Source organism: Opisthocomus hoazin, chromosome 3 (assembly GCF_030867145.1).
Source record: "Opisthocomus hoazin isolate bOpiHoa1 chromosome 3, bOpiHoa1.hap1, whole genome shotgun sequence".
Taxonomy (NCBI): domain Eukaryota; kingdom Metazoa; phylum Chordata; class Aves; order Opisthocomiformes; family Opisthocomidae; genus Opisthocomus; species Opisthocomus hoazin.
This window is the reverse complement of record NC_134416.1, coordinates 9,785,860-9,807,207: the sequence shown is the minus strand read 5'-3', so window position 1 is coordinate 9,807,207 and position 21,348 is coordinate 9,785,860. Positions and strand designations below refer to the sequence as shown.

General features: G+C 45.0%; 1 protein-coding gene across 2 annotated transcripts in view; it reads left to right on the top strand.

Moving 5' to 3' along the window:
* Positions 1 to 936: 936 nt before the first annotated feature.
* The window catches only part of CCN4 (cellular communication network factor 4), a 39,731-nt gene continuing 19,319 nt past the window's right edge, over positions 937 to 21,348 (top strand). Inside the window, exon 1 of one of the 2 annotated variants that reach the window (XM_009941664.2) lies at positions 937 to 1,072. In XM_009941664.2, the coding sequence (XP_009939966.1) occupies positions 1,025 to 1,072 (48 nt within the window). In that variant the 5' untranslated portion in view covers positions 937 to 1,024. Of the gene's footprint in view, positions 1,073 to 1,787; positions 1,836 to 21,348 lie in introns of those variants that run through there. The other variant, XM_075415215.1, reaches the window with a different exon arrangement.

Here is a 21,348-nt window from a genome sequence, read left to right as displayed (position 1 = left end):
GTTATGTAAAGCTGTTTAATATGATTTTTCTTCCCTTTGCAAGCACTCATTTTCCTTACACTATTCTATTTCATTTTAAGGATGAAAGAGACTTTAAATTCTTTCAGATTCAGATTTAGAGGGTTGAGGGAAAATACTGTGCTTGTGCCTAGGTGAAAGCAGAAAAACACATCAGAGATGATGCAGCTATAATCAGGGTATACGTTAGCAGGGATACAGGTGATCAGAGAGTTTCGCTCTGTTCAGGTGGGGTTTGCAAGACTTACTTGGGCAATATTTGTTATGCCCACTGCTGGCACGGCAGAGAAATAGAACCAGGCCCAGGAACAGATGCACACTCTGATACGCTCCACCAAAATCTCGTAAGGGACGCATAGCATGGCAGGGGACAATGTGCCCTTCGTTTCATTTCCCCTGTGTGTTGCTCTGTAAAGAGTGGGGTCCCGAGGAACCCAGCAGACCGCCTCCAGCGCGGTGTGCTCACAGGACAAACATCCTTTCGCACTTCAAATTAAAGCCACTCTTTTCAAAAGATTAAATAAATCAAACATCTGTGCGTATTTGTATACACGTCAGGTCATTAATCAGTGAAGCCAGATCAAAGGTTCCTTGCCGCACTAGCTAAGTTGCACGAGTCTGAACGCCCTGAGCAGCGTGAGGGGTACGCTGCGAGCGTTTCAGTGCCGCGCAACATCGCAGCGCGATGGACCACAGCGCTGCAGCTTTCCCTTTAAGAGCCCTTTGGCTAACGGCGAGACACTGAAACAGGAGGTGGGACAACACCACACACAAAAATGAAGAAGCGAAGGCAGGAAAAGTTTCTCCAGAGGAAAAATGCAGGGCTTGTCCTTCACCCTGACGTCAGATCTGTCTTTAATAAAATCCCCAAAGAGCCAAGAGAAAAAGGCAGTGCTTAGGCTAGGTTGCCAGTTCAGGATTGCGCTGCATTCCCCAAAGTGGTGTTTTTGTTCAAAACGGCTCTAAATCTGGGTTCAATCAATGTATTTAATCCCGGCTTCCAGGGATGAGGTGGCTTTTGCCCTGGATTCTAGCGGCAAGCAGCGTTTTGCAGGTGAGTTTGGAAACTGCCGGAGAGACTCGTCTTCTGCAAACACACTTGGGTTTAATGCACGGTGGGCTGGGAGAGCGGGGTGAGGTGCGTGTGGGAAGGTGGGCACTGGTGAGCCTTGGGGAGGTGGGAGATGTGAGGGAGAGGAGGGAAAGGTGAGCTGTGAAGGAAAGGAAAGGAAAGGAAAGGAAAGGAAAGGAAAGGAAAGGAAAGGAAAGGAAAGGAAAGGAAAGGAAAGGAAAGGAAAGGAAAGGAAAGGAAAGGAAAGGAAAGGAAAGGAAAGGAAAGGAAAGGAAAGGAAAGGGGAAAGGGGAAGAGGCAGAAGTGTCTCTGAGTTGAGTCCATCTCTGCTGAGCATCCACGTGGATGCACACAGAAAACTGTAGTGTAACTGGGGGGGGTTCCTCGGTTTTGGTTTTTGTTTTTTTCTTTTACTTTCCTTTTATTGCCACTATTTGTATTTGGAGCAAAAGAAGGAGGAGCAGCTCACCCACTGCCGCCCGAGGCGCCCAGGGTGAGGCTGTCGGGAGCGGGCTGGAGGGGACAGGGCAGGTCCCCGGCGGCGGGGACCGAAGGCGCCGGGACCGAAGCAGTCCCGGGGCCGGTGCGGAGCTGGGGCCGGGGCCGGGCCGTGCCGGGCCCCATCAGGGTTATATTTCCCCCCCTCCTGCTCTCTGTGGCCGCCCGATCCACGCAGGCAGAGGCTGCTTTCCTTCCCCTCCTCATGGAAGAAAAACCTGTACGGGAAAGCCACCCGTTTCAGAAGGTGTTTGCGTTTTGCTTTTCCTTTCCCGGGGGGTGCTTGCAGCTGGTGTGAAGCCCCCGGGGGCGAGAGCCGGGGGCTGGGAGTTGTTGTGTTTGGGAGGGAGACCACCGCGGCGGGGAGGCGGTGGGTGCGGGGTGGCCTGTCCCCTCCGGGACCCGCGGCGTGCCCTGTCCCCATCCCCAGAGGCAACGCTGGACTCGGGGAGCCCTGGGGACGCCGAAAGAGAGGTGCAGAGGGTGGGTGCCAGGGACCCGCCTGGGCTGCCCGGCTTCAGGCTGGGGCACTCCCCGAGGCAGACAGGTGTGGGGCTGTGTCTGAGCATCGCTTCTGCTCCCAGGGGGTAACATCGGCGGCTTTGGGGGGGGTGGGGGTGGGAGCTTGCTTTGCAGGGCTGCTGGCACCAGGGGTTGGCTTGTGTGTAGCGAGAGAAAGCGGGGCTTTAGAGCAAGAAAGTAGCCCGGGTGGTGTGGTACACCAGACGCACCTGTGTGTAAGCAGATGGCAAAGCGATAAGTCCTGCGTGAGTGTGGAGACGGGCTGATAGTGGTGCCTCTTCTAGAAAAAATAAATACAGCATAAGCCAAAACACATCACTAACAACAAACAAACAAAATGCACCTCTTGGGCTCTCTGAGGTAAGTTGATTCTTACCTCAGTTGATTTTTGTTGAGCAAGTAAAAAGCCATGGAGAGGGAGGGGGCCCCCCCAAATAGTGTTACTAGAGGAGATCTGTGTGAGCCATGTATATTTTACAGTGATTTTCCTGGGTTCCCTTGATATCAAAGCTGTTCGTAAAAAAAGCTGCTGTAGTGTGAAAGTATGTGTGAGTGCATGCAGACACATGCGCCTGCTGTGGGGGTGAGCTGGTGAGTGCAACCCAAACATTGCCGGCAGCATATTGGATCTAAAGAGTATGTAAAAAAGCATTTAAATGAGTTTAAAAAATAGCCAAAAAAGATTATTTGGTCTCAACTATTTCAGTTCAAGCTCTCCATTGAGGAGAGCAGGTGAAGCTATGTCTCTCTGGAGCATCCCAGGGACACTGTCACCTCCTGAATACACCCACAGAGCTGGACCTTAGAAGGCTGTGATTAGAAGCCATTGAGTAGGGATGGTTTCTCTCCAGTAACGAACTGACTTTCTGTGGATTTTCTCCACATCTGATCTAGGGTGGGATGAGGGGTTGGCAGGCTGATGAAGGGCAGATTTCTGTCTAGCATACATAAGGGGGTGGGGAAAGAAGGATAAAAAGAGTGTATAGCACGAAGCGAAGAGAGGGGCTGGGGAGAACAACTGGGAGGCAGTATTAGTCTATGTAAAACTTCAAAGATTTTGGGGAGAGGAGTAGGCTTAATTTGGTCTGCTTAAGGGAAAGATGTCTGAAGGAGCAAGGGATATTTCAAAAGGTATGGGATATTGTGAATATTTAGATGACATGGCCACCCTGCTCATGAGAGATATCTCAGCTAAGTCACACAGGTCATAACAGATTTTTTTCATAGATATAAGGGCAGAGACCATGGGAGCCCAAGTCCCATCAACTAAGATGACATTCCTCAGTGCCTGAGTCATTTCTGCAGCAAGGACTTTAACGCTGGATGCATTGGCCCCTTTCATTGCTGCACATTGAGGAATCAGAGCCAGGATCCTCAGCCCCTAGTCCTGACAACTCAGCAGATTTGAGAACCCTTGTTCAAATGGGACGAAATGTCCCAAAGCAGGGTGCTGATTAGAAAAGCAGTTCTGCACTTTGTAGAAAATCAGTAAAGGAGATTATATAAGAAGAAGAACAGTACTAGAGGTTTCTAAAACTTTTGAAGTGAAGGAATAGGTGGTGTGTGGATCTAAAAATCTAAAATAGTAAAAAAAGAAAGTGGATGAATGCAAACCTGTAGACTTTTCCTTTAATAATGCTGGTAAACAGCAGGTCAAATAGTGAAGAATGGTGTTGCTCTTCATCACATCAACCAGTAGACAAATATTGACACTTCTATTTGATGTGAAGGCAGTCATGGCATACAAACACCTGGCCTTTGGCTTTAGTGAGTGAGAGGGAGGAGAGAGATGTTCAAAGGTGGTTTTATATAGGCACCATCGCCTTTGTGAGCATTGATTTCACGAGGTAGCCGCTGACAATGACCCAAGTTCAGGGCTGCCTCAGGCTGTGTAGAAAGTGGTTTGAGAACGGTAATGTGCGTTTTTTCCTTCTCCTTTTTATAAGATTTATTGGCAGAGATGTGAAGCCAAGAATTTCATTTGTAAAATGTTTGGATTTGGTGGCAGGAAAAAATGATTAAATTTCTTTGGGCTATTCCAGGCGAAACAACACTCTGATCAAATGTGAACCGAAAAAAAAAAAAAAAGATAAAAAAGAAGAAAAGAAAAAGCTACAAATGGATTGATTGATTGATTGATTGATTGATTTGCTTTGCTAGCAGGTCTACGTAGTCTAATGCTAAAGGTTCCAGACACCTTTATTCTTGCCTGCAAAAATGCCATGGCTCTCCAGGGGAGGTGAGCTGAGGTTTATCTGTTGAATGCTTCTTAATAGAAGGTCACAGGCTTGCAACATGGATAATGATGCACAGACAACCTTAGGCAGCATAAGTTCAAAGTTGATGTGTCTTGTCCCTCTAACCTTCCCGCCATTCCCTGGTGCTTGAGAGCATCTGCTTACCAGAGATAGGCTTGATACACATCGCTTAAGAAGGGCTCCTAGACTAGGTTTGCATAAATTTTAGATGTCAGTTAAATTTACTCTGGTTATAGCAGCTGAAGATTCAGCTTTGCAAATGAGTATCTTGTGGCTCGAAGCTGGTAGACATAATCCCTGTGGGTATGACTGCATCGTATGTGGGGCTTTCCCAAAGCTGATCTTCTGTTTGGCAGTCCCCCCTCACAAATGCACTTGCAGAATGAAATCATTGCCAAGGCAACTTCCTGAAGGTAGCACTGAGTGTGCTTCACATGGATCAGAGGTTCAGACCCAAGTCTGGTTCTGCTGAAGCAAAGATGTCTCCTAAATACACGAACTTACACAGAGTTTTTTGCTGAGAGGGGCAGGCTTTTATGCATTTTCTTCATAACTTCTCTTGTCAGTGTCTGAATTTACTTTGATAGCCATCAGCTGCCAGTGTGCAACAGTGTCTCTGCCAGCATTCAGCAAGTCAAAGCTGGGAACAGGATTTGGCTTCCTCACCCTACTTGCAGTTGTGCTACTGCCTGTTTGAGTCCCCTTGGTCAGGTCCTGTCCGCATTACACACTGCAGCAGTCCTGCCTGCACGGCGAGTGGGGTTTCTCCAGGGAAAGGCATTAGCTAAAAATGATAGCTGTGGGTTTTAGCAAAACTGTAAGATTTACAGGATTATGCTGACTGTTTGTCCTTTGAAAAACAGTTGTGCATGTTTACCTTCTCCTGCCTTCCTCAGATGCTAGGAAAAGGCACTGGTCAAAAATTTCAGAAGTCGTCCGTACTCACACAGGACATCTGACTGCTTTCTTCAGAAGCTCTGGGCTCCCACGTTGGTGTGTGGAGTTCCTTTAGCATCTTGCCAGTGCTCAGCTTACTGAGAACTGCTCTTTTTGGATGGCCTCAGTCTCCCAGCGGGGTCTTGAGCATTCCTGTCTGGACAGCCCTGGCTCTCACACACGAATGGAAATGAAGCTGTTTTAAACAAAAAGAAATAATATCATGTATGTGAACACTGGCAGCTGTGGCCTGGCAAAAGCTGAACGCCCACAGCTTCAGCTGAAGGTACATTTGAGAACCGAGTCTGACAGTGTCCCACGTTGTGGACCAGAAAGCAGGGTAATGTCTCCTCACTCATACAGATTTAAGTTTGTCACCAGGAGGTGCAGGTAGGCACCCTGGATCAGGATGTAATTTGCCCTTTTCTTTACTATAACATAGCTCAATTATCCTCATTCTTAGGGTGCTTATGTTAAAAGTAGAAATTTCTGTTTCTATTAAATAGAAACTGTGACTGAGAACTTTCAGCTTGGCAGTGATCGTCCCAAACAAAGTCTACCCGTTTGTTTCCTTTCTGTGTTCTGATGTCCATCAAGAATTCAGACCCAGTTGCTTGGACTGGGCTTACAGCACCAAATTTCTCCATCACTCCCTCGTCTAAGTTTTGCCCCACCCAGGTTTTGCTGCAGCCTGAGTTACCTTCAGCTTCCCATTGCTGCAGGCTGGCAGGGGGATCACTGGGCTTTGTTTTCACAGATGTGTTCCTGGGTCAAGGGACTCTGACTCTGCTGCTTTAGTGGCTCTGTGCAGATATTCCCCAGTGTTGCTCTGGGTTTCCCAGCTGTGGGTGAGGATCACTGGTCCTCCTGCACCCTGGCAGTCTCCCAGCTCTGGGAAGTACCTCCAGTGGTGCCTCTGTTATTTATTGCATCCATACTGAAACCTTATGTGTTTGCCTCTTGGCTGCTGCTTATTCTGGCACTCTGGGTGAACTTCTGGAGTCCTCTTAATCTCTTGTGCCTTCTGATAAGTTGCTGCTGGGCTTTGACTTGTAATCCTTGCATCTGGACTAGGTGTGGGAAAGAAGAAGGGAGAAAAGGTACTTTTACCTCTATGGGTGCCAGCAGCTGGCTTTGCTCTGCAAGTAATTCTTGTGGATAGAGAAGAAAAAGAGAGCCCTCAGGCTGAAACAACTGTGGAAGAAGATAACACTTAAGCTAAGCTTTGCAGCACAACTTAAGTAATCAATTTCTAATACTTGGGTTGGTAATGCATTCCAGGATTGTGTGGTCATCTCTGTGTTCCTCTTCTTTTTCTCAATAGCTCCCATGGCGTTCTTCTATTTTATTAGTCGGAGTCTGTCATTCTACTTAACCTACAAAGCAAGTGGGAGACGAGCAAGCTGGAAGGACACATTTTATTAATGCCAGGATGGCATGCAATGAGCCCAAAGGGAAACCTGAGAGGTATTTGCAGAAATAATTGTGGGCTCATGTATTATCCATGGAGGGTTGTGAGTCACCTGGATCCTGATGTTGCTGGACATGTGCACAGTTAGGGCTTTGCTGTCATGGAGCAATTCCAGCCCTGCAAAAGGACCTTCTTCTAAGAGCTTGCCTTGCAGATTCAGAAGGACTTATAAGAAAAAATGTCTCGTGCTTGATGATGGGGCAGCATAGCAAGGTCACATTTCATTGACACTCGGATGAACAGAACTCACAATACCTGTAAAGCTTTGGCTGCTTTTATACCTTTTTCTTAGAGCTGAAACAAAGTCCTTCTACTTAGCTAAAGGTAAACCTGTCCTTTCCCTTCCTAGCATACTGAAATCATCTCTAGTGAAAGGCTTCCAGGTGGATGTGAAACATTGGTTTTATTATTACTTCTCTAGCATCCAACTACTTAGCTTGACTGAGTTAGTAGCTACATTAGATCTAGAAACATGGAAAGATTACATGTAGTATCTGTATATAATGGAAAGAACACAGTAAAGTCAGTAGCAGTAAGCAACTTTGTAATTCTGTACAATACCTGACACAAAACTTGCTGCGTGCTACCAGGAACAGTGCAACCCACACAGACTTAACAACTTTGAGCCAAATTGCTCTAGATGACTCAGGATTTTTTTTTTTTAGCAGGGAGCAATTTTTTATCTACACATGCATGGTAGCACTTTCCCCTTTCTACAATTTACGAATGCAACTCAAACTTTAATTTCTGAGTGGTTTAGAAGTTTTGATTCCTTTCCATGCTCTACCAGCTTTCCAGGCTATGATCCTGCATTCCTTTTTGGTGTTTTCTTGCTGAAGCTTTTTGAGTAACAAGAGACAAGATGAATGGAGGATTGTTTCCTCCTTTTGCTGAAGTTTCCTCTTCTCCATATACCTATGCTTGGCCTGCGAAAAGAAAATTATGGAGAAAAGAAGGGAGCATGGCTTTGCTGAAACACAGTTTGGTGCCTTTTGGGGACAACACTAATCACCTGAAGCAGTGACTCTAGTGAATTTGGTTTACTCCATGAAGGGGCTAGCCTTCTTGCACTGGGCAGACAACTGATGTACCAGAGTTCTGCAGAGAGACTGGTAACTTCCCCCAAAAATGCCGTCACTATCTTAAAGCATCTCCTGACTGTGCTCGAAACACTTGTGTCATTGTCACTGCTGTGCCTGACAAATGGTGTCCTTGGCATTCTTGTATTTGTGGTACAAGAGGTCACTGTACATCTGTGCTTTTTGGACTTATGGATCCTCCTTTCTGGTTTTTGAAGTCCACCAAAACAGTCCTGGATGTGTCTGATGAGCAAGTAGGCTATAGCTCACATTTATGATCACCAGATTATATCTGCTGTGATAAAGAGAACCTGCTGTATCTGGGCTGATAAGCAGGCAGAGACATCGAAATTCATACGGGGGAAATTAAGCGCTTCTCCGAATGGCTGGCACTGTACTTGGCTGCCCGCAGGCTACGAATTCCCTGGTTTTAGAGTAACAGCTGGGTCATTTTAGCTGCTTAGCAAGGAAGGACCAAACCACAAAAACTGAAGCCAGTGCTGGGAATCTGCAAGTGGCTTACACCACAAAACTCTTTGGTTACATTTTTATGAGAAAAAAAATGGTGGAAAATTAATTAGGAAAATATCCAGGTTCCATTAAGTTGTTTGGTCATTCAGCAAGCGTTGTATTTCTAAGTACTGCTGGCAATATTTCCTGCTGGATCTTGGTCTTGGAGGACTAGGTCATACGCACAGCGTCTGTGTGTGGGCTGATATACATTGATGTAAGAAAATGAGGGCAAATTCGGTTGGCTTCTTTCTTTTTTTCTTCCACATTTAACTCTAGGTAATGCAATTGCTGTAGCTAAATAAATAATGACATCCCTGCTATTTTACACTACAGTTCATTTGTGGAGATCATTTGCTATTAATTTTCACTGTTTTACAGGAGGGCCAAGTGTACATTTTTAGAATTACCTTTAGAAATATATAAGGGTCAGAGAAGTTGCAAGCTGACGTCTATGAGGTAGCGGATTTCTGGGCGTCACTTGATATATTTTTCCAGATTTTGCATCAAAATCTGTACTAAGCTTCCTCAGTGCACTGGGGTTCCCCAAAGAGGTGGTGTGATCGGGCTCATGCAGGCTGGTGAATTCCTCACCCACCACAGATACCCAGGTGTGGGTGAGCTCCTGAGTTTGTGGGGGAATGATGCGTTACATGCCTGGTTTCAGGCTCAGATATGCTGCTTCTGCTTCTTTTAGATGATATGCTTTATGCTGTGTGATTTACATATACGTATATATAATGTAAGTATGCATATACCCACATTCCCCCTGTATTTTTATGTTTTGTGTCAGTTATTCCATACGTACCACACAGGCAGCCTCTTTGCACATGGGGGATGTTTGTGCTGTATTTTTTACTGTTTCCCCCTCAACCCCAGCAATATTAAGATGTTTTCCACAGAATCATCTGGGAGGCTGGGATATTTGATTAGAGAATTAAATGGAGATTGTGGCAGCGTAGTTGAGTTCCCTTCAAAACCTCTGCATCCTTGATGATTGTACCATTTTACAGAGGAATAATTAAAGAATTGCATTTGTCCAATTCCTGTGTGACTATATAACCATAAAGGTGGTGATCCTGATTTTATTGTTCACCCTGTAAAATACAGGGGAAGCTTTCTTAGAAAAACTGCCTCTGCAGCAGGAGCCGTGCGGATATAAATATTTTGGCTGAACGCCTCCCTCCCCATACGCTTCCCAAATGCGGTTTTTCTGGCACAAACCATGTCTGTGGAGCAGCCTTGGCCCGGGGGGATGCTCCGAAGAAGCAGGGTGCTGTGCAAGGCTGCTGGGGAGCACCACAGCCTTGTCATTTGTGCACCAACACTGCCCTCGCGTGTCGGGGACTTGGGAGACCAAACCTGCGTGTAGGCTCCGTGCGCAGCTCCCGCTCCTGCCCGGCTTGCTGGGGGCTACAGGCAGCCAACGCCAGTTCTTCAGGGGCAAGCAAAAATGTCAGTAGCCATATAATTAGAAATTCATCTTTATCCTCCTGGAGAGAAAACACATCGCTAGCGTCCTCCCCCACGTACGAAAGCAGCAGCGTTAACTGTTTAAGGAATGGGATGTTCCTACTTTCCCATTTGGGGCTGTTTGGGATGGGGAAGTGGAAGCATTTGCATGGTGTCTTTTTTGGAGGCAAGTGGGTGCTGATGGGCATGAAGTCTGAGCGACTTTGTCCTTGTGATCTGCCAAAGCACTTCAGTGCCAGGATGCAGGACTCCCTGTGTCAGTAGGTTGTGGTGAAGCTGCAGTAATACCTTGGCCTGAGCAAGGGGGTTTGTTTATTTTAATTTTATAGAATCATAGAATAATAGAGTGGTTTGGGTTGGAAGGGACCTAAAAGAGCATCCAGTTCCAACCCCCCTGCCATGAGCAGGGACACTTTCCACCAGACCAGGTTGCTCAAAGCCCCATCCAACCTGGCCTTGAACACCTCATCCACAACTTCTGTGGGCAACTCAGTTCAGTGCCTCACCACCCTCAGACTAAAGAATTTCTTCCTTCTGTCTAATCTAAATCTACCTTCTTTTAGTTTAAAGCCATTACCCCTTGTCCTATCACTGCATGCCCTTGTAAAAAGTCCCTCTCCAGCTTTCTTGTAGGCCCCCTTCAGGCAATGGAAGGCTGCTGTAAGGTCTCCCTGGAGCATTCTCTTCTCCAGGCTGAACAGCCCCACTCTCTCAGCCTTTCTTCACAGGAGAGGTACTCCAGCCCTCTGATCAGCCCCAGCAGGTGTCACAGCTGCGTGCAAGTAAGAGTGAATCATGTGTGAAGGACCTATTTGATCACTCTGCACAGATGCATCAAGTTATAAACTGCTGGTCACCACCAAGTTGTTGGATTTGAAGGTTTTGGAGAGGTGAAAGAGTCTTGCCCTTTCGCGGGCACCAGGAGCATATGGTGGTTGAAAGACAAAGCACTAAGCAGTTGACTTTGCTGAATTGACAGCGTCTGAGAGCCATCTTGGTGGAACAATTTCTTTTTTGCATCCAGTAAGAACTAAACAGCTTAGTTTATTAGCTGTGTGTAGGAGGAAGGATCATGGTATGGTTACAGCATAGGAACAAGAAATCTAGCTGCTATTTTTGGTTCTGCCACAGACATCCTGTCTGCCTTTGGGACAGTCACTTCATCTCTTGGGCCCCATATTAAAACAGGGTTATTCAATAATTTTCTCCTTGTGGAAGGTGCTGCTTTCCACCATAAGCAACCCCTCCTAGAAGCAGACTGTGACATGCTCTGCTTGCTCTTGTAAGCACTGTGTGTGTGTTCCCATCCAGAAAGCTGATACCTCCAAGTAAATCAGCCTTCACATTTACTGCTTGCACCAGTTACTTTAGGTTCATTCTCTGGCATCTTTTTTACCAAAGCACTGAATTTCAGTTCTGTTTCCACTGACTTCAAGGGCAGGAGGATTCATTCTTCAACATAATACATGATTTTCCTATACTAACTTCACTCCTTTTTTGTTCATGAATTTGTTCCAGGAGGTGTTCTAGTTTCCCTGCTTGTAGTTTCCACTGTATTTAATTCGAAAGCAATCGTTTTGTCTCCAAAGCCTTGCAAAAGCCAAGGGCAAATCTACTGGCCGCTCTCTTTTTTCTTCCTTCCCCATTTGCAATGTGTCAGCTTTTGTGGGGACAAGAGGGGAGGTACAGCTGCTTTTTGGGGCTTTCTGTTGTGTACTAAAAGAGGATCTGAGCTTGAAGTGTGTCTGGAGCAGTACTTGTTGTGCAAAGCCCATGCTGGCTTGAGAGCTGGCTCTAACCTCTTCTAAGCCCCCTCCTTGCTATCACCTGAGTTTGCTCTTTATGCTGCTGCTGGGCCAGTTCTTCAGGAACAGCCTGTTCCCCTTGTTCAGGGACTCATCACCACCCTCTCCTCCTTTTTCATAGCACATGGGACAAGATGCTGTCTGTAGCTGTCACTCTACTGACTGCTGCCCTGCAGCAGTTCTTGGTAAAAAAGTAAACGCCTTGAAGAAAAGTTTTTTGGATTGACACATCTACCACGCTTCACATGGGAGAATTCCACGGGTGGTCTTTTCTTCAGGCTCCCCTTGGCTGTCTCTTCCCGTGATCCTGCTGGCTTCTCACACTTGATGCTCTGTTCAGCCACTGCTATGGGGAACTAAAATGAGGGTGAGAGGACCCCATGTTGTTATCCTGTCAGCATCAAAGACACAGTTTTTCAGGGCTACAAGGCAGTTAAACCAAGACCCAGTTGCCCATGCACCCACAGCCTCAGGTGGCTTGCTCTTGATATGGGGCTCCAGAGCAGGAGATGGGCAAATACCTGCTGCAAAACTATGTTACAATGCAATGGCCCTCAGCTTACATGAGGGCTTAACCAGCTTTACCCAGGTCTTGCAAGACAAATATCCTGGGCCAAGCCCTACTAATTTTCAGAAAGAGAAAGGTCTATATTCCTAGCCATGAGCTAGCAGCCAAAAGCAGGGTCCTTTCCATGAGAGGTCTATAGCATTTTAGATGTGGCACGCTGCAGAAATCCAGACCAACAGAGTCAAGATGTAGAATAATCGTCCAAGACAAGGTAAGGAAACTTGACAACTGTGAGAGAACATTAAAGTGAATATTTTGACTCTGAATTCAAGGTTTTCTTTGAAGGATGTTATCAAGTAGTCAAACTATTAAGAAGAAATTTCTCTTAAATTCAGAGCTGCAGAGAAGACCATAGAATCATAGAATCATTTAGGCTGGAAAAAACCTCTAAGATCCACAAGTCCAATCATCAACCCAACACCACTATGCCTACTAAACCGTGTCCTGAAGTGCCACATGTACACATTTTTTGAACACCTCCAGGGACAGTGACTCAACCACTTCCCTGGGCAGCCTGTTCAAATGTTTGACCACTCATTCAGTAACGCAAATTTTCCTAATATCCAGTCTAAACCTCCCCTGAATCTCAGAGCATCTGTGGATGGGAACTTCCATATGAACTCTAGTTCAGTGCTGAAGAGGCACTGTTTTGGAACAGAATCATTCTTTTATTCCCTGCTCACTCATATGAAGTCTGTATGAGGTATTTGAATAGTAGCCATTCCGAATGACCTTAATGTTATGAATGTACCTGCTGCCTGCATGGAATTCTGGCTTTTCAGCCTCTGCCTGTGGAAAGCCCCAGTGCTTTTCTGTGTCTTTTAATCTCACCTTTTTTTTGTGATCACCTTATTTCCTTTTAATGCTATTAAAGCTTAAGTGATGTACGCATCCCACAGTTCTCACTAATTTTTTGCCAAAATGCTACCTATGTGGATTATCTGATGCTGTTAAGATCTACTGCATGAAATGGTAGATTAACATGTACCATGAATTGGGTAATCACCTGAAAAAAACCCAGGATATGGATCTAAATCACTCTTAAAGATGAAAAATAAGACAAAAACATGGCAGAGTGAATGTGAAACTCTCTTCTGAAAAGCTATTAAAGACCAGGCAGTATCTGTTCCCTTTGTTTTTTTTTGGAAAAAAAAGATGCTGTTCCTTCTCATTTTGTATCAGTCAAAGGTTTACTTGCTTTTTGTGTGTTTGTGGGTTTTTTTTCTGAGTAGAAGAGGTTGAGTAGGAAGAATACCACAAGTGTCATGTGAGTAACAAAAACTTACATTATTTTCTCGCCTTCTAATAAAGCCAAATGTGTTTCATGCCTTTTCCTATTGGTCTGATCAGCTACAGGGGTTTCAGAAAACAAACATTGTCCCAGGTTTACATGGTACCTTAACAGAGAGTTTTTGTAACAGAAACAGAGGTGGGGGAGAAGAGAAGCCCTTGTGTGTTACCATTAAAATCCTGGATTCAACTGTTTTCTTGAAAAGCTAATGGGAGCTTTGTGTAGGGTTGGGAACCTGAGGCCAGATTCACACAAGCATTCTAATGCCTCTTTTTTCTTCTCTGCTTTGTGTTTAAATCCAAATTGAAACCAAAGAGATCTGAAGACTCCTGAGGCTGTGACCTTGGCTGAAAAAACAGAAAAATAGGAATTCAAAATTATGACCTCATAGGGTTTTTCAGCCTAGCAGACTAGAGGAGGGAGGAGAAAAGTGGCCTTGAGACCAGGCAAAATGGGGGGGTGTATGTTGAGAGATGGCCAGTTGTGGGAGGTCTGGTGCTCAGTGCCTTGGCTGCTTTTGGCTCAGCTCGACCTTAGGGCCTGGCAGTCATCCTCAAGCCAGTGAATTCCCATCATATGAGAGTTCCTTAAACCTCGAATAGGCATTATTTCTTTGTGGTGGCCTGGAAAGTGGATGCTATTGCTGATAAGTGCTGTCCAGCTGCCAGCACACTGGAGACTGCTCTCTCCCCTCTCTGTACTTTGTTGCTGCAGAACTTGCACAGCTGAGGTCTTTCTTTTTTGTATTAAATCTCAACTGTTAATCTCCTTGGTAGATCTGAGGAAGAAAAGGACAAGTTAAGAAACACACTTCTGACTCCAGATTCCACTTTCCTGTTGACACAGCTGTGTGTTTCCTGCTCAGTGGCTCAGTAAACAGACAGTTTAACCCTTCAAATATTACAGTTCTGTTGCTTCAGCATCACCAGTTTCTCTTCTTGAAGCAAATTTCCCCTCTTGTCTCTGTCCAAAGCAGCCTTTTATTTTTCTTTTCTTTTTTTTTGCACATCTCCACACATTTCGCATCCTGTTGTGGTTTAATACTTTATGCAAAAAGAACAGGATTTCCTCTTATTTTTGGTGAAAACACTTCTCTCCTTTGCAACCCCCACTTTCTGGTGTTGTGTTCATGGACGAGAAAGCAATTGTACTTTAGAATTGTAGAATCATAGAATCATTAAGGTTGGAAAAGACCTCTGAGCTCATAAAGTCCAACCATCAACCCAACACCACCATGCATAATAAAGCATGTCCCAAAGTGACACATTTACACATTTTTTGAACACCTCCAGTGGTGGTGGTTCCACCACTTTCCTAGGCAGCCTGTTCCAATGCCTGACCACTCTTTCAGTAAAGACATTTTTCCTAATATCCAGTCTAAGCATCCTCTGACACATCTTGAGGCCATTGCCTCTCATCCTATCACTAGTTACTTGGGTCAAGAGACCAACACCTGCCTCACTACAACCTCCTTTCAGGTAGTTGTAGAGAGCAATAAGGTCCCCCTTCAGCTTCCTCTTCTCCAGACAAAACAATCCCAGTTCCCTCAGATGCTCCTCATATGACTTGTTCTCTAGACCCTTCACCAGCCTCGCTGCCCTTCTCTGGACACACTCCAGCCCTGCAGTGTCCTTCTTGTAGCAAGGGGCCCAAAACTGAACACACTGCTCAAGGTGCGGCATCACCAGTGCCGAGTACAGGGGCACGATCACCTCCCTGCTCCTGCTGGCCACACTATTCCTGATACAAGCCAGGATGCCATTGGCCTTCTTGGCCATCTGGACACATTCACAGTAATTAAAACTCAATCGCTAAATTCCCTGGTTCAAGGCATCAGCAGAAGACTGATGTACCCAAATTCTGTAAACAGAATTTTTATTGTGTCAGACGAAAAAGTGTCTACTGGTCTTCAGCTTGGGATAAATTTCTTGCCACGGATATTTTAGCCCTTCATACCAGAACAAAATCTTCATTACATCTGTGTCTATTTTCATTCTGGTGTTTTATGGCTATTTAATTGATGGCATTGGTGGTATCACACCCAATGTTGGAGACCTTGCTGTGTCTGGCTGTGGCATCCTGAGTGAAACCTCTCTGCTGATGGTATGGAGATGCAAGTATATCCAGGCTAAGAAATATGCTGGCTGTCAGATAATCATTCCTCTTATGTGAACAAAATGGAGAAACGTTGTTTTTTTGCTAAAGTATGAGGGTTGAAGGTGCTCAGCTGCGGTGTGCCTCTGCATCTGAAGTCCTCCAGCCACCTCTGAACTCATACTCAGCAAAGCTCACATGCTGCAAGCTGGATGCTTATTTTTCTGTGGGAAAGTGGACAGAAATTTATTCTTCCCAGGCACATCACCAGCATAGCCACAGGCTTATAGCCCTTTTAGCAGCTCTGGCTTTCCTACATCTCCCTATCCATACTGAGATCTTCACAGAGGAACTCTCTTGGGATCTCCCTTGCCGTTATTCACTGGCTGCCATCTCCCTTGATGGCAGCTGCATGTTTCTTCATGAACTGAGCAGCTCACAATCTTCAGTGTTTGTTTCTTGTAGCAGGAGAATTGTTACCATCCCTGTTCTGCAGACACAGAAAGGCTAAAAGCTGCATTCAAACAGCAAAGTCATGGCCCAGTCCTTCAGTATAGAGTTTACCTTCTATTCCTTTAGCAACCCTAGATTTAGGCATTTTATCTAGAGTAGTTATCAAGCGTCTTGTATAGTCAGTGCAATGATCTCCTCTGCTGTCAACAGAGAGGGTCCCAGGTTTGCATCCAGCAGCTGAAAGCAGAGTTAGTCACACAGAGAAGCTGAGGACAGTGGGGTGTTTTGCACATTATCTCATCAGTGCAAAAGCTCCCAGTGTTCCAGTACCTGAAGGGGGCCTACAAGAAAGATGGAGAGGGACTTTTTACAAGGGCATGCAGTGATAGGACAAGGGGTAATGGGTTTAAACTGAAAGAGGGTAGATTTAGATCAGATATAAGGAAGAAATTCTTTAGTCTGAGGGTGGTGAGGCACTGGACCGAGTTGCCCACAGAAGTTGTGGATGAGGTGTTCAAGGCCAGGTTGGATGGGGCTTTGAGCAACCTGGTCTGGTGGAAAGTGTCCCTACTCATGGCAGGGGGGTTGGAACTGGATGCTCTTTTAGGTCCCTTCCAACCCAAACCACTCTATTATTCTATGATCCCACTGATTTACTGAGTGTCTTGCAAATGTGGTAGCTGCTTAAAACCAAATCTACAATCTTTTTACAACACTGAACTGTGAGCTGGTGATTTGCCTAGGGACATTTTTGGAGCCTTTGTGCATATGCATTTGATTTTCAGTGGTTTTTATTTGTTGACTAGATCTAAATTAATTTGACTGCGCAAATCATCTGACTTTCGTTAGCACCAATATTCTTTTAAGGCATTCATATTTTAGTCACGCTGTTCTGACTGCCATTTATTCTTTGTAGTGACTATGAGAAGCAAACAAGATGCATCCACGTGCAGTAACTGTGAGGCTATGTGGTCTGTATCAGAAAGGAACTTACCTTCTCTTAAGTAACTGCCATTAAAAGCAAGCTGCTGACATTGGCTCCCTTTAGTAGTCTCATTTGTAACTACGTCTCACTGCATTGGCACTTCCAGGTCCCAATCAAAACTGATTTCCTCCTACTCTCCTCATCTCTCCAGCTGTGTTCCTAGATAAACAAAACTGAATATGCCTTGTGAGAGGACTTTTTCCTTTCTTGTCTCTTCTGTGGGAAGTGGAGGAGATATCCTCTTGGTTGTGTAAGAACTGAGTAGCTTCTACATTCACTGAGAAGAAAACAGTTCTTTTTCTGCCTTTAATGGGACAAATTGACCCTCAAATTGCTGTGTACTCCAAAACTTTGCACTCCCGATAGACTTGTCTAGAATGCAGCATTTTTCTTCCTTTCTTAAGAAAGAAGTGGAGGTTGGTTTGTTGGTTGGTTGGTTGGGTCTGTAGCTCAGGTGAAGTTAAAGACAGCGTTCAGGAAATTAATAATAATGTAAAAACACTTTGTAGTTTTTCCTGCCTTCTTAGATGCTGCTTTTGGAATTGTTTTATTATTTTTTCATTTTGACTGAAAGCTGTGATGGCGTTGATTTCTAACATGATCCCCAGATAGGTCAGAGTCTCTTAAGAGGAATTCATCTGTCTCAGATTGGTGCCAGCTTTAAGGGATTAGTTTCACACTAGATGGCATTCAGTTTGTGGACTTCCGACGTCCTTTTGCATATCCCTTAGACTCAGGTACCACACAGCATTGCACACCTGACTACCACCACAGTGGAGCTGAGGAGCTGGGTAAGACTATCACTAGATCTCAGTTTCCCAGATGTCAAAAAAAGAGGATGCTTCATTCAACCCTTTTCCTTTTGGTAGACTATAAACTATTTGGGCAGGCTTGTCCCTTGTAACAGGTCATAAAAAACTCAGCACAGGAGTGTCCTGGATCTGGTACATCTGACGCTGAGTAGTCAATTTACAGTCTCCTCCTCTCTGCTTACAAAACCTGTACTCCAATCTACTTCAGGGTCTTGACTATAATCTGGAGAAGCTAACAATTTCCAGATTTGTTTACTGGTTTCTTCCATCCTTATAGATTTAGCCCCCATGATCTCCAATACCATCTGTGAGAAGGGTCTTTGTATATAAGTTTTGGCAAGTAATGTCTCTGCTCCACATGATGAGCTAGTAAATTCCTTCAGTTAGGCTGGGCTTGTTCCAAGGATTTGGGGCAGATAAACTCAGCAAAGCCTGGGAAAAGGAGGCCTCTAGCTAATCACCACACTCCTGCTAAATGATCTCACCATAAATTTGACAAAGTCATTTGTGCTGATCTCACTTTAACTTCTAATATGAGCTTACAGCAATTCATCATTTCTCTAGCGTATCGGTCACTGTGTTTCTGGCTTGCTGTTTACCTGGTGCGCATGGCCGCAGACTCCCTTCCAGCCATGTTCAGTACATCTGAATTAATCCAGAGCTTGCAGCTTCATTTCTATGGAATTTACTGGTTTTGTTTAAAGGTTTTCAGTCTTTTTTGTGTGTGTGTTCATGTTCTGTGAATTTTTTTTTGAGTAGGAAAAAGAAACGCCTAGAAGTGGGTGCATAGCATTCTGCTCCTTGCTCTTTTTAGATATCAGATATGCGTGTTGAAAAGTACTTCAGACTTCCTTTTTGAGATCATTTTCAGCACATTCTAAAACACAGTGACAAAAAGTCTAATTAAATCTGTTGAGGGGGGATCTTACGAGGCAGTTTGTTGACATTGGTACCCTGTGATATGGTTAAAAGCTTGATATCTGCTTTAGATAGTAAACAGGTTAGGAAAATAATATGTCACCAGGGAATTCAATACTGCAATGCCTTGAGGAAGTAATTTAAAGCAGCATCTGATTTGTGCTGGGTCTTGTTTTGCACTTTTCTTCAGATCCCTGAACCTGAAGTAGACTATTTGGATATGTGTCTATTTCTGTGAATCAGTTTATAGCACTCAAAAAATGTAATGAGAATATTTGCTATGAAAAGAAAAAGGCAGAAGGAACTTACATATAATGGTGAATACAGAAAACGTGACTGTTGAAAGTAGCATATGCCATGGCACTGTTTCTGTCCCACTGCCAATGTGATGAGATGCCAGTAGAATTTGATGGGGAGGAGGTAGAAGGTATTCAGTTCCCTTTCTCTCTTTGTGGCAACATGGGCACTCCAGTGATTTCACGTTCATGGTTCCCCACCGCGCTACCTCATCCATTTCATATGACTTTAACTTGCAGGAAGGTTTTGTGGTTTGTCTCCTAACTATGTGAGTCTCTTTTGCCTCTGCATCCTCAGTGTGATAACAACACTCATTCACTTCCTACATATCTTAGGACCCCTAGAGTCCGGTTTTCAGTGATTTCCAGATGCCTGGCACTTGTTCAGAACATGAGTCAAACCTCTTGCTGTATGGATGCATCCCATTGTCTTCAACACCTATTTCCCTTCCTTAATTTAAATGCTGATGTTCCTAGCTCAGTAAGTTGGCAATTCCAAAAATAATTGCTTTACCTCCTTGAGTTTTCTCCTGTTGGAATTTGAGCACTATGAGCAGTCGCTGATGAGGAGAGGTGCAGCTCTTGCCATCTCTTCAGTCTTCCCTGTATCTGTCCAAATTAATGTAACCAAACCCACTTATTTAATAACCCCCAGATATTTTTAGAAAACAGTCTGGTTTTAATATACAGAGGTTAAGGTTCCTTTGCACTGCTATAGCCTTATTAAAAAAAACTAAACTCTCTGTATTTGTCATAAAGTTATCAGTAACTTCATATCATTTATACCAATCACAGGAACTTGTTTTCCACTGTCTCCTATGTTGTGCACTCATTCCTCCCTGCATGCAGTTAGCACCAATGGTTTAGTAGACTCTTACACAGATGTTTCTGGGTATGGAAAATTCAGTGTAATAAGCATTGGTCCATGATCTTTGAAAATTTATCTGTTTATTCTCAGGGGATTTCATGGTGGGTGATAGCAGCTCAATCTTTCACAATACAGGTGTGAAAGTGTCAAGGCCTCGAAGTGTAGTGACATTATTACATGTGTTCAGTAAGAGTCAGTAGGGTTCCTGGAGGCTGTGAGGGAGGTTCTGCACTTAATCCCTTGTTCCCATTCTCTCTGATTTGAATGGGACTTGATCTTGGTCAAGGGAGGTTTTATCCAGTGGTGAATTCTGCAGGTTCTTCTCCTTGTCACCTTCCTGGTAATACTTTCTCCCCTTCTGGACCATAAGTTCTCCTCTAACATCCTCTCATCTTTTGTGAACTCTATATACTGCTGCTCTGCTTTGGCACTTGGCACATGAGTAAGCGTCACAGTCCAGGAGAAATAAAGCAGAGCCTACATTTGATTGCTCTGAAATTACTAACGTTGATTTCACAGTTGATTTCTAACGTGAATTGATCTTAGTACTTACTTAGCACTTACTAAAGCAAGGCCTTTGACACTGTTCCCCACAGCATCCTCCTGGAGAAACTAGCTGCCTGTGGTTTGGATGGGTGTACTCTTTGTTGGATAAAGAACTGGCTGAATGGCCGAGGGAAGAGAGAGCTGGTGAATGGACTTAAATCCAGCTGGCGACCGGTCACAAGTGGTGTCCTCCAGGACTCAGTTTTGGGTCCGGTCTTGTTTAATATCTTTGTCAATGATCTGAATGAGCGGATAATGATCTGGATGAGGGGACTGAGTGCTCCCTCAGTAAGTTTGTAGATGACACCAAGTTGGGTGGGAGTGTCAATCTGCTTGAGGGTAGGAAGGCTCTGCAGAGTGATCTGGACAGGCTGGATCGATGGGCCAAGGCCAACTGTATGAGGTTTAGCAAGGCCAAGTGCTGGTCCTGCACTTCGGTCAAAACAACCCCATGCAATGCTACAGGCTTGGGGAAGAGTGTCTGGAAAGCTGCCCAGCAGAAAAGGATCTTGGGGTGCTGGTCGACAGCCGGCCGAACATGAACCAGTAGTGTGCCCAGGTGGCCAAGAAGACCAACGTCATCCTGGCTTGTATCAGGAATAGTGTGGCCAGCAGGAGTAGGGAGGTGATTGTGCCCCTGTACTCGGCACTGGTGAGGCCGCAGCTGGAGTACTGTGTTCAGTTTTGGGCCCCTCACTACAAGAAGGACGTTGAGGTGCTGGAGCGTGTCCAGAGAAGGGCAACGAGGCTGGTGAAGGGGCTCAAGAACAAGTCTTATGAGGATCGGCTGAGAGAACTGGGGTTGTTTAGTCTGGAGAATAGGAAGCTGAGGGGGGACCTTATTGCTCTCTACAACTACCTGAAAGGAGGTTGTA